Source organism: Sceloporus occidentalis, unplaced genomic scaffold (genome assembly GCF_023333645.1).
Source record: "Sceloporus occidentalis isolate IW3139 unplaced genomic scaffold, rSceOcc1.0.p SCAF_55, whole genome shotgun sequence".
Classification (NCBI taxonomy): Eukaryota; Metazoa; Chordata; class Lepidosauria; order Squamata; family Phrynosomatidae; genus Sceloporus; species Sceloporus occidentalis.
Window position 1 is genome coordinate 4,153,944 of NW_028317035.1, and position 13,807 is coordinate 4,167,750.

The following is a 13,807-nucleotide window of genomic DNA, read 5'->3' on the forward strand; positions in this document are numbered from 1 at the left end:
GGGACCTGCATCCCCTAGGGAGAGCATTTTACCTAGGCCACAATCCCTGATGGTCACTACCAAGATCTTTGCCTCACTGACCACTAATATCAGTCCCTCTACTCCCGTAGACATGGAGACCAGGGTTTATCAACCTAGGGTATGTATAACCCAAAGGACCAAGAAAAGGATATATTATGGGTGCCTCCATGCATAACATACTCTGTATACTTATATAGAAATCAACAGTAACCTACACCTAAGAATTATGGCTTGTTTTCACAGAGCCCAGAGGCACTTACATCAATGAGGTCTGATAAGTCGTGGATATAGTATTTGAAGACCGACGCGTTGGTGGCTTCCAGTGCCAGCACATACTCATTCCTGGCCTTGATAGCCTTGACTTTGTTCTCTGTGTATTTTGCCTGACGCTAGGGGATGATAAAAAGGAGGCATTAGAACAAAAGTGCTACAAAAGACATATCTTTTACAATTGTTAATTGGCAAGTATTGCTTAACATTAAGACTTTCCAAGCCCGCATCTTTAAACGTCTGAATCCTGGCTATAAACATGTTTCCCTTAAATATACCAGATTTATTGTTCCTTTCTTATTTCAGAGACGCTTACCTATGTAAATTATATTTAACACTTATCACTTATTTTAACACCTATGCCTTATACAGATGGAACAGCTTATAGTCGGTAGTAAATTATTTTTAACACGGAGCTCATGGGTATAGCTCATATCTCAGGATTGTAACAAATAATAAAGACACGCATATATACGCAACAGATTCACTATCAGGAAATATAAATAAAATATTATATCTATATACTGTATGCACAAATAGTTATGCACAAACATACGTGCAAGTACATTTCTAAATCTGCAGCGTGGTCCCCATCTTATGTTGCATTATTTGATTACACATTATCCTCATCAAGAATACATTGTGCAATTACCCACAATCCAGCACTGACATATGACATCTGTACACATGCTGTCCCCTCCCCACTGGTGTATCAAATGATGCAACATTGCAAGATCTATGCTGAAGACAGATAAGAAAAAAAAGGAAACCCTGTAATATTTCCATATATTTGTATTATGTAAGAGAGAGGCAATGGATGATCTTTAATAACAGACAGGCCTTCCGAAATCCACCCTGTTTGAGATTACAAGAATTGAACAGGTCACTGTGAAACAATACAGAGCGAACAAAGGGAGGATTAAAGAGGGATCGAGGAAAGGGCATACATGAAAATAGAAAGATTAAGAAAAAACGAAAAGAAGTGAATTTGATCATGCAGAAAAAAACGACGAAAGCGATAAGGAAGGCTTAAAAGGCAGAGAGACCACAAACAATGCAAGTCCTGTTTCTCCCCAGTAATGATGGCTGTTATCAGCAGTTAATGATACTAGGTAGTGTTCACAAACAGAAATTCTAGGACGGCGCTACATGGGGAGACATATTAATGGGCATTTCACTGGAAGCTATGGTGATAACCATATGGTGATAAAGCTATGGTGCATTTAGAAAGTTTGGAACCCATTCACTCTTTATAATATGACTACTAAGCTCTTAATAATTCAAAGCCATCACTACCTTTGAACCACTCCATCAGTTTTATCTGAATCTTATTATAATAATATAATTATCTTATTAAAACTATAGCTTGTGGGTTTTTTAATCAGTATTGGAGATACTAACTTAAAATAGATCGGTGTTGCAGGGTCATCTTTATCTAATCAATTTGCCTCTACTGAAACTCTCTCTCCATTCTTCTCACTTACCCTAAATAGGTCAGAGATAACATAGCAAGGAACAATATATTGTTTATTTTAATCTGTAAACACCATAGCATGGTTTATTTTGTGTACAGAACTCTAAACGTTAACACTTGAGAAACATAACTGACCCGCATTAACAAGTAGGCCAGAATACGTACCAGAATCGGGTAACAAAGACTTACCAAAAAAGTAATTAAAAAAAATAAATTAAAAAAACACTTCTCACCTTCTCCTTCATTTTCTCAATCTTCCTAACAGAGCTGCGCCTTATGTGTTTCTCTTCTAATCGAACAGTGGCTGCAGTGTCAGGGGAACGAGGTGTTTGACGATCCTCTTGTTTCACCGACCGGCTCATCTGCTTCTCCTCCTGCTTTTCTGCCTCTTTCAGCTTGCTCTGGGCGCTGATGCTGTCAGCATTATACATGTGATAAGTCTTCATCACCTACAGCAAAGAGAACAAGCGATCAAACCACAGTGGCTGATTACATTTTAACTCAGAAGCATGAACTATTAGCCTGCCTATTAAAATGAATCAGTCATTTATTATAATAAATCATGATGTGGCTGTAATGATTCTTATATCTCAACATTGTGTTTGTGATCTCCCGCAAAGGTAATCGATAAAATATATAATAAAATAAGCATCAATCTACAGCCAAAGCGTTTGAATAATACCAAATTGGGATTTTTTTTTTCATTCACTCACAAGAAAGCAGATGTGCACAATATGCTGGTGCCTTGTTCACAAGGATATTGAAGTTATTACCACGCAGTATGGGCAGGGCCTTCAAAACGGAATTAAAGTTGTGCGATTCTTTATTCAATGTTTCTAACTCTGACGATATAGAAGTATACAAGTAAAAGGTAGCCACTTACTGTGTAAAGCTCATTTAACACTTTCATAAGGTCCTCGTGAAGCTGCAGGCCAATTTCTTTACTCTGTAGAAGCAAAAAAACAAATATTTAATTGACACAAGTACCAAACCATCAACAATATGCAGGTGTAGCGTCACACATACATAGAGTAGAAAAGGAAATCAATGAGATCAGTGATGAAAATGCTGGCCATAGGCATTAAAGGATTCACGCCCATTTTTCCTCTTGGGCTTTAGTGACACACTCTCTCTCTCTAGAAAGTGACATTTAATATGAATTAATTAACAATGACTCAACTTCATCACTTAAGAACACAAAAGATAAAAACCATTTGATGATAGGGCTCACAATAATAACTATGCACCAGCCAAATGTGTTTTAAAAACTGTGAATATCTACATAATAATCATGTACTTAAGTAATTTTTTTTAAATAATATATTAAAAAGGGGCATGAATGAAAAACAAAATTCCTAACATATTAACGGACAATGATGTTTATTTTTATAACAGTAGTGTTTTTACATCTTGTTGATGACAATTGTATACTGTATATGTTTTGCTAACGTACGCCCATTAATATGTAAAAAAATATTTTTTTCCCCCTTAAACACTAACACGCCTTGTCATTAATTTGATAATCAAACTAAAGTAGTGGTGTATGGGAGGGGGGAGGAGGCAGAGTGGTTTATGGGAGGGGGGAAGGAGGCAGAGTGGTATATGGGGGTGTAATGAATTTCAGGGAGGCAGAATGGCATATCTGGGGGAGTTAGAGTGGTGTATAGGGGGAGGTAGAGTGGTGTATGGGGGGTATAATGAATTTCAGAGTGGCATATCTGGGGGAGGCAGAGTGGTGAATCAGGGAGTATAATGAATTTCAGGGTGGTGCAGGGCATTTATGGGGGGGCGGAGTGGCATATCAGGGTGCACAGTGGCATATAGGGAGGTATAAGGCATAAATGGGGGCTAATGGCATATTGGAAGTTATGAGGCATATCAGGGGCACAGTGGCATATAGGAGGTATAAGGCATATCGATATTGGGCATATCGGGGGGGCATAAGACATATCTGGGGGTAAAAGGTATATCAGGGGGCTCAGTTGCATATCACTGGCATATAAGGAGTATAAGGCATATCGGGGGCACAGTGGCATATCAGGGGGCACAGTTGAATCTCTGGCATATAGGAGGTATAAGGCATATATGGGGACAGAGTGGCAAGCTGGGGGTCAGATGTGCATAACTGGGGGCAGTTTGGTAAATAAAAGAAAATATAAAACAAGGCTTTTTTCTCATAGTTTTTATTAAATATGAAAAATAGTTAACATATGAATTAATATTTACTAATAACTTTGTATTAAAACCTAGTTTGAGAAACACTGTTTAGGTTCTTGTAGCTTTTATTATTATGTCAGTAAAATAAGAAGGTGAATAGAGAGAGAGAGGCCATTACAATAAAGAGATGAAAGTGTAAATTGTACGTTTTTTATTACATTATTTTAAATAAAAAAAAATTGCATTTTTTTATCCGATTAATCAAAAAAATAATCGGCCAACTAATCGATTCTTAAAATAGTTAGTTGCAGCCCTAGGTATATGTGTCACCAAATACTCCGCCATTTATTAATACTTTCACCTAATGCACAGCTGTAAAGTCACAAGGAAATGCATGTTACTGAAGAATTTAAATATGGCTTTATTTTTTACATCATGGACCCCAACATTTATTTTCCTCCCCAAGTGCAACTCAACAGAAGGGCTGTAATTAATTAATTATGCGCTATATAAAATGTTTTTTGTTGTTATGTATTCTGATCACAGAAAACCTTTTAAGGTACAGGGCAAATTAATCTGAGGTGCTAGTTAATTAATTTTCAATAGCGGATCAGTGGAAAAGTTAGGGAGACCTCAAGAGAGCGTGCACCAGTGATAGACTAACATGCATTAGATAAGACTGGTCCTTTAATTTTTTTTTGTCAGTAGGATTGGTGGCATAACTGCAAAACTGTCACAATGAGGACACTTCAGCCCCTGATGTTCCCTGTATTGTGCAGGATATATCCCCCCTGCACAATTCATGGTACTCTAAGTACTTTAATATGCATTATTTAAACCTAGATTAAAGAATAAGCACTTATCTTTAATAGAAGATGCAGCTGCAGAAAAACACACCCGTACCACTGACTGGCTGCTTCAACCAGGAACACGTTCTCAGTGAAATCAATTGGAGAGCTTTTCGTACATGTTCAAAAGGACCCTTGTTAGATTACCCCCCCCCACACACACACACACAGTAAAGGGACACCCCCCCAGCCCACCGAGACCAGTTGCGGAGATAGCAGAAGTAGATCTCTAGGTAGGGGGTCAAATCAAAACAAGCATTTGCAACAGAGACCACACACGCACAGTTGAGGGACCACTAAACTTTCATATACATTATAATGCATATGATGGCTTGAATGTCCCTTTAAAATATGTGATGTGGCAGCAAGATGAAGATCTGTTAAGGTCACTGTAGCACAATAGACTCTGCTTGCGTTCTATAGACAAAACCCAATAGAATTGAAAACTGGTTCATTGGCACATTTCAGTTTACTGGCCTTTTGTTTTTCTTTCAATTGGGAGAAATCAATAAAACATATGTGTTTCATATAAGCCACAGCTATCCATAATTGTATTACTGTTATTTAAAGTTACACTTATTAAGGCAATTATGTACTCGTTGAGGTGGGATTCAAATCTTATGTGTGCAAATCATCTCTTACAATTAGCAGTCAAACGCATTTATTCACTGTTTATGCTTGTGCATGGTCACCATCACATTTTTTTGCTTCAGATGGTAAGGTTAAGCTGGCATAATGGGCAACATAAGAGAGCTCTAAGACATGACGAGGGATGCTGGCAAGATGAAGACGTGACAGACGGAGACTGGAGGAAAGATTCTTGGAGGGCGTGTGGTGAGGAGAGAAGGACTCGTTGGGTAATGGGGGTTGAAGAGAGAGCAGGATGAGGAGATACCCTCCGGAGGTCTGACAACAGATGGGCATGGGACAGGCGGGTGAACACGCACTGTATTAGCTGGATCACATTCTGATCCCCTGTAGGTCTGGCAACCCAGCCACTTACTGTGTGAATATCAACAATTATTCAAAATATTACATGTTTATGAATATCTGTACCTATATCTATATAACAATATCCATGTCTAATTTATATATACAAACAGACCTGTATCAGTTTATCTATATGTGGTAATATTGCAACACTTTGTATTGTTTTATTAAATAAACAATATAAAACAAATAGGCAAGTTCGCCACAAATATATTACATAGAAAGAGTTTGGGCAAGTGCTTTACCATGAAGACAGACACAGGAAGAACGTTCTTTAACATCCAATAAATTTAACCCATGAAGAACCACTTCTTCAAAAGCAAGCAGTTATGGCCCTCACAAATTATTGTTCAGTACCAGACAAGGGAGAAACTCAGACGGACTCCCCTCTGCCAACTCGGGGGACTGGTGTTATTAATTAATGATGTTGTTTTTTCTAAAGGCTTCTAACACAGGAGGGGGTAGTTGCCTGCAATCCTATTAATTGTTAATATGTTCCCTTCCACTGCCTCTCCCCCCACAGGACCTTTTAATGTGGCCCCACTACAAAGGCAGGGAAAAGACCACAAGCTACGTTGTATCTTTAACCCTTTCCTACCCCTAGGATACGTAACGAGAGCAGGGTGGACCGGAGGTTAAATATGCAGTCCCATCTACAGTAGCTGGCCACAAATCAAGCCTTTGTGTGGTATTGTACAATTCAACTAGGTTAATTAAAAATAGATCCAACCATCCTAGAACCAATCTACTCATTTTCAACGTTGGCGTAAAAGTTGTGTACTAATTTTCTTCTTAGTGGTAAGTGGCTGTCACATACCTCTATTACTAACCTACTGTATTGCAACCCAACTGTATTTGCCCTTTATACAACAAAAATAGCATGTGTTCAACCTATTCTGTTGGAAGTAACACTTTTTGTAAAACAAAAAAAAAGTCCCCAAATCCTTCCAAAAATATTCAAATTGTACCTAATTCCAAATTATGGCAGGTCACAGGCAAATTGGAAAAAATGTCTGGTTTTATATGATTAAAGCTCCAAAGGAAATAATAAGGTGGCACACTTAACCTGTCTGCTACTGTTGTTCATACCTCAAGTCAAGTATGAAGAGTAGAGTCCAGGAGGAGGACATGGCATGAGGACCCTGGATAAATAAATAATGCATGTTTGAGGCAACTCAACTTGTATACACCCAATATTTCAGGTGTCAACGCTGCAGAAACCGCAGGTGGCAGTTCACCAAGAAATCGCAGGAGTTTACACTGTATGAGAGCTGCACTGAAGACAGCCAGAGTCTTCACAGAATAAGTGAGTTGCATGTGTGTGTTAGTTACTGCGAGGGTGTGTATGTGCGTCTGGGTACATCAGTGTGTGTGGCTTCAGGTTCCTTCCGTTATGCGTTTATGTACTTAAGCATTTATCAACTTCGTTTAATAAACTGAATTGATCTTTCTCCAACTATTTCATGTATTTCTAAATTTAGAATTTGATTTACCAGTAATTTAATTTAATGTAGTAATGTATCAGCTTCTTAAATGGATTAATGTTTTCAATAGTTTATAAAGTGTTTATTAAATGGATTATCAATGTATATTTGCCAAATATTTCATGTATCGATCAATGCTTTAGTATAAAAACTTAATGTTTTGTGAGAGATATTAAATATCTTTATAATGGGACATATTTCATAATTATGATATATAATATTTGATATATTATATTAAGGGGACATATGATGGGAGAGAAGGGAGATATGACTGAAAAGGTAAATATATGAAGGGATTAAACACAGTCGAAGAAGGGAGCATTTCAACAACAAAAAGGTGATGGGGGAAAATCCTGGCTCCCAAATGTTATCGCCGGCTCCTTGATCCAAACCAAATTTGTCAACTCTTGCCTTGGAGGACACAGGTATTGCCATACTGTCCACCAATTTCCGTGCATAAAAAAACCCCATAAAGTCAAGTGGACTTCTACAGTTTTAAGTTTACAGTGTGGAATTGTTCATGTTAAATCTTCCAAAGCATGGAATTTACAATTACTATTGCTCTAGACTAACACAATAAATCTGGTAGGTTATACTCTATGATAAAGCAATTGTGGGTTCACTGGGCAATGAGATCATCAATCAGTATTCAACATAACTCAAAAACAGCAATTGCCAAACAGAAAACCCAAAGACTGGGGGGAAAAAACGGTTCGATTACTTTTTGAGTAAGAGTCTTAGGAAGGAATTTTAGGCTACTTAAACTGTATTTGTTGCTTGTGTATGGTTCACTGAGCTTGCTGACATCGGCACTCATGGGAAAAGACTTGTCATTTATATAAGAGTAGAAAGAACAATGGCATTTTACAGCTGCTGGAGGAAAAAGTACACTTATTATTATTATTATTAACCTATTTACATACTGTGGCTGCATCCCACAGCAATGCAAAACTTATTCTTTGAAAGTTAGAAAGTAGTGTGCTGTAGTGACACAGAAGTATTCAATATTGTTATAACACCCCAATATAAGGGATTTATACCACACTATTGACTGACTGATATACAACTACGTGTCCCACCTCCACTAATAACTCCCTGTATGGTATTACCAGTAATTGCCCTATATATATATTTTTTTTTATATACAGAACCTATATAAAAGAATTTAAATAACCATCACTTAATACATATGCTAATCTATGCCTTAATATGTAGGTTCCCATTTACATCAAATAAAACATATTTTTCCAGTAATTTAATAAGTATGCATGAGGGAGGCAATACTGCTGCATAATGCAGACAGCAAATAAACCTTAAACAGATAAACTCTGACACTACATCACTCAGGGAGATGCAGAACCTTTTTAAATGGGTTGCCTATTGTGACCAGCATGTGGAGGTTTTGTATGTAGCGAGCATAACTAACTTTCTATTAGAACATATTACAGGCCTCAGAATGTCTGAAACAGATATAAATTATAGGTATTGCTGAAGCTAAGTACTACTTCTCACCTATCCTCCTCTGCCAATTCAGTAAATTAAACACACACATTATATATAATATATATATATAAAATAGAAAAACATAAATTACATTTATGTAAGTGGGGCATAGGTGGATATTTTGAGGAACGTGGTCGAACATGTGTATCTTTACATCTGAAGGCTAACGTCAGACAGGCAATGTAACAAAAAAGGCAGAAAACGCAAATAAGGTTGTCAAGAACAGGGCTGCAGGACTTCAGCCCTCAAGGACTGAAATAAGGCCAGACATTCTGTGAATTCTTGTCTGAAGGCAAATAAGTTTAATTTTTCATTTGAGATGCCTGTGCTCAAGTAGGGATATCCAAAAATTGAGGCCTGTTTGCAGCCCTCGATGACTGGAGGTTTGCAGCTCTGATCTAGAAGCATGAACAGCAGAAAGGAGGTTGTTATGCCGCTTCACTGACCTCTGGGCATATATCTTTTGTCATTAGTGCTTTTATAAATGTATTTACATTTTACAAAAGTATAAGAGCATATTACAAGTGTCAGGTATCATATTGAGATTGATCAGCCAAACAGAAGAAGGTTTATGAACCTGCAAATGGATGCGATAGGAAATTAAATGTTGAGGGCAACTCACCTTCTTGAAGAGCCGTCCAGAGTCTTCTCCAACTTGGCCAAAACGAGGAATAATATTGTTCAGATAAATATCACTTAAGGTGGCATGGTCCCGGCTCTCCCTCTTCACCTGGGTGAGAAGAAGGTTCCAACAGTTCACTGGAGACAGGACATTCTGATCCTTCCTGTAGAGGGTTGAGATGAGCAGGTCAGAAAGGACCATAGATCAATAATACAAAGTTTTCAGAAAAAAAATCCCACAGCAACGTATGTTTCCTTCAAGTACTGAAAAGACTACTGTTCGTTTTGCAGTTAGTAATAATACAAAAAACTAAGTTACACTGAAGGACATTTAAGCAAAAAAAGCGTTTTCATGTCAGAGATTAGTATTATTAGATAGAAATAAATATTATGGTGCCATAAGTTTAGTGCCTTTAATAGCCAGTTTTATTTTATATATTTAATAATATTTATATATAAATAAATATAATATAGAGTAGTACAAGCTTGCTCACAGTGCCTGTACACGTGCAGAAGGAAGGTAGTCGGGTAAGTAACCAAATATCGTTTGTCATTGAAACATTAATTGCACTAAACAATGACAAACTGAGCACACACTTTTCCGCCGAAAAAGTAATGTCCCTTTTATGATAACATAAAAACCAAACGGTGGACTTCCGCTGAAGTACGAAATCATTTCTTTCAAGAGTATGCTGGAAAACCTTATTTGTAAGAAACACTGGGTCATAATTTGATACAATTCCTCTGGTTTTCATGGTAACTCTTTCACTTTCAAGACTTCGACCCAGAACTTCCTTTAAAAACGATGTATTTGCAGCTGGTGTTATTTTGTGTGCTCGCTATTAAAACAGCAGTCTACTATTATTATATTTTATTTATATAGCGCCAACAGTCAGAGCCGGCCTTAGGTGTTACGGCGCCCTGTGCGAACTACTTCTCTGGCGCCCCCCCTCACTATCCCCCCTCTGCCCCTTCAAACTACCCCCCCTCTGCCCCTTCAAACTACCCCCCCTGTGCCTTCAAACTACCCCCCATGCCCCTTCAAACTACCCCCCTTGTGCCTTCAAACTATCCCCCCCCTCTCCCTACTTCTCCTTATCCTAACTTACCTTGAGGAGTCCTGGTAACCGCTCGGCGCCCCTGCCCGGGACATAAATGAAAACATTGTTGTTTTTTTTTGTTGTTGTTTTTTTTACTTTATTTAACATCCTCCATGTTAAATAAAGTAAAAAAAAACTTTATTTAACATGGAGGATGTTAAATAAAGTTAAAAAAACCAACAAAAAAAACCCAACAATGTTTTCATTTAGGTGCAGAGGGGGCGGCAGCGGACCCCGCGGCGGCAGCGGCGGAGGAGGACCTCGCGGCGGCGGAGGACCCTGCGGCGGCAGCGGCAGAGGAGGACCCCGCGGCGGCGGCGCCCCCTGGAGTGTGGCGCCCTGTGCGGTCGCACAGGTCGCACACCCCAAAGGCCGGCCCTGCCAACAGTTTACGCTGCGCTTAATACAATACATATATTCAAGGGGTATGACAAGACAAGAATTGATAGACTAACACAAACAGATACATTAGGTGGAGAGAGCCCTACTAAATTCCTGCATTAATTTAAACACACAAGCATCAACAGGTATGAGAGTTTCATACACAGTTCACATACCATACGCCTGTATGATAAAAGATTCTAAACAGGCTTCAGGCTCCATAATATAAGTTCACGCACACCTACGCACACACGGACAAAGGTATTGGAAACCTAACCATTACACTAAATGGGACTTTTTAGACATTACATTCTAAATACATAGACAATATTTAGCTGGCCCCCACTTTACAACTTTAGCAGCTTCCAATCTTCTGGGAAGGTTTTCCACAAGATTTTGCAGTGTTTTCGTGGGAATTTTCACCCATTCATTTACTAGAGCATTTGTGGATGAGAAGGCCTGGCTCTCAATCTTCATTCCAGTTCATCCAAAAGGTGTTAGATGAGGTTGAGGTCAGGGCTCTGTGCATGCCAGTCAAGTTCTTTCACACCAAATTCATCAATGTCTTTATGAACCTTGCTTTGTAAACAGGGCAACAGTCATGCTGGAATAGAAAGGGGTCTTCCTCAAACTGTTCCCACAAAGTTAGAAGCACACAATTGTCTAAAATGTCTGTATGTTGCGGCATTAACATTACCCTTCACTGGAATTTAGAGGCCTAGCCCAGCCCCTGAAAAACAGCCCCACACCATTATCCTTCTTCCACCAAAGTTTGCAGTAGTCACTATGCATTCCATCAGGTACAGTTCTCCTGGTATCCGCCAAACCTAGATTCGTCCATCAGACTTCCAGATTGTGAAGCTTGATTGATCATTCCAGAGAACACATTTCCACTGTTCCAGTGGCGGTGTCCTTTAAACCACTCCAGACGACTATTGGAAACCCATGTCATGAAACTCCTGACACACAGTGCTTGTGTCGAAGTCAATTCCAGAGGTAGTTTGGAACTCTACATTGAGTGATGCTTCAGAGGAGAGGTCATTTTTACACACTAAGCTCCTCAGCACTCAGCTTTGCGAGTATGCGTGATCTACTGCTTTGTGGCGGAGATGTTACCTTTACTATACATTTCCACTTCATAAAAATAGCACTACAATACAGAGGACCAGGGCAGATCTAGCACGGCAGAAATGTAACCAACTGACTTGTTGAAAAAAGGTGGTATCCTATGACACTGCCATGTTTAAAGTAACTGAGCTCTTCAGTACAACCCATTCTACTGCCAATGTTTGTCTATGGAAATGACCATCTGTGTGCTTTATTTTATACGCCTCTTGCCAATGGGTGTGGCTGAAACACCCTATTAATTATGAGGGGTGCCACAATACTTTTGTATGTATATCGCCCATAAACATACACATATTATATAAACACACATACACAAACAATTGTTAAAACATCTATTAAAGGTAAGTGAGAATACATCATTAAGGAGATGAGTTCACCTATACAAGGCCTAATAAGTCATATGATTTTTCACAATATTCTCCTATCTATCCCTCACAAGTCCAAGCAACTGGGATTTATGGGGCCCTGAATTGAGTCTCAAAAATCAATCCATCACCCAAAAGCTTCCACTGATTGGCTGGAGATCTTCTCCCTAAGGTAATTTATTATTTTTTTTTTTTATGAATATATTCATAAAGGTCCTTTTTACATTAACTCTTCTTTCGTGAGGCCACCTGTCCCTTTGGTGTTATATCCAGGCAGTTGGGCAAAAGAGATGTGGTTTTCTATCAAGTAAAACCAGCATTCCATAAAAAGGTATTATAGTGTTTAAACTCTGCTAGCTGTTAATTTAGGACTCTGTATGACACATTCTAATAGAAGAGATTAATTGTAGCAATTTGCAAAACAGGCAATCTGAGTCATCGTTTAATTGTTTAAATGGGTTTCAGAGATACCTTTTTTTAGAAAACCATTGTACAACACCTTATAATGGTAATTCACTTTTGGTTTTTTTACAGTAAATCCATTAATAAGAACATTCCACATACATAACCACCCTCAAAGTGGTTTCTATCCAGGCTTGGCGTCAAGGGTTTCACTTGCTGGACACATGAATCTTCTACAACCAGCTGGGAGCTCAGATGGGTCACAGAGACCCCACAGTAAAAGCTCCTGGAATCAAACAATAGTTTGTGTAAATGTGTATGTGTGGGTCTACAAAAACACACTACCCATTGCTCAGAAATTTATAGGTACCGAGAACAGTAAATAAAACCCATAACTGGTCCATTTATTATCCGTATCTGTACCATTCCCAATGTAGCAGTCTACAACCTATTTAAAATTTCTATGTAGCGATTTCATTGACAATAAAATGTATTTGTGGTACAAGTAGAGCTTCAATAGCCGTGAAATCAAATATTTAAGATAATATACATATTTGAAAAAATAAATATGACCTTTAGTTTAACAGATATTTCCATGCACCAAGATACACACACCCTTTAGTTTCATTCAAAATTTAATCTATTTAATTACTAGGAACCAAATATCAATTAAATATTTACAAAGTAGTGGAAACTGGACACGCCTAGAGTACCCTACAGCGGATTTGTCACTTTCTCAAATCCAACATTTCACGGTTCGGTTCACTAAATAAACTACAAACTGTAATTAAAATAATCAATATTAATGTATTAGACACCCACTTTATGTGTATAACTTTGGTGGAGCCATCTTAACTTCCAGGTCGGAAGAATTGTATTATTATTCCTCTCCTTTTGTTAAGTGAATGCTGTCTTGTGACAGCTTTTTCCATCTGTGATGTTCTGAAAGCATATATTATTCTGTGTTGTCTTCAACAAAATACTCTAATTACTCTTGGGATAATCTGGCTATATCTCTTTTTAAGACAAAATATTTCCCGAAGCAAGGAAAGCATGAGCTTTG

General features: G+C 38.2%; 1 protein-coding gene across 1 annotated transcript in view; it reads right to left on the bottom strand.

Moving 5' to 3' along the window:
- LOC149287947 (SLIT-ROBO Rho GTPase-activating protein 2-like) overlaps window positions 1-13,807 on the bottom strand; it is a 57,570-nt gene that overhangs the window by 14,724 nt on the left and 29,039 nt on the right. The window contains exons 3-6 of the mRNA XM_089492227.1: window positions 9,370-9,532; window positions 2,649-2,711; window positions 1,999-2,214; window positions 282-410 (exon numbers count right to left, since the gene is read on the bottom strand). Of these exons, the coding sequence (XP_089348353.1) occupies window positions 282-410; window positions 1,999-2,214; window positions 2,649-2,711; window positions 9,370-9,532 (571 nt within the window). The remainder of the gene's footprint in view (window positions 1-281; window positions 411-1,998; window positions 2,215-2,648; window positions 2,712-9,369; window positions 9,533-13,807) is intronic.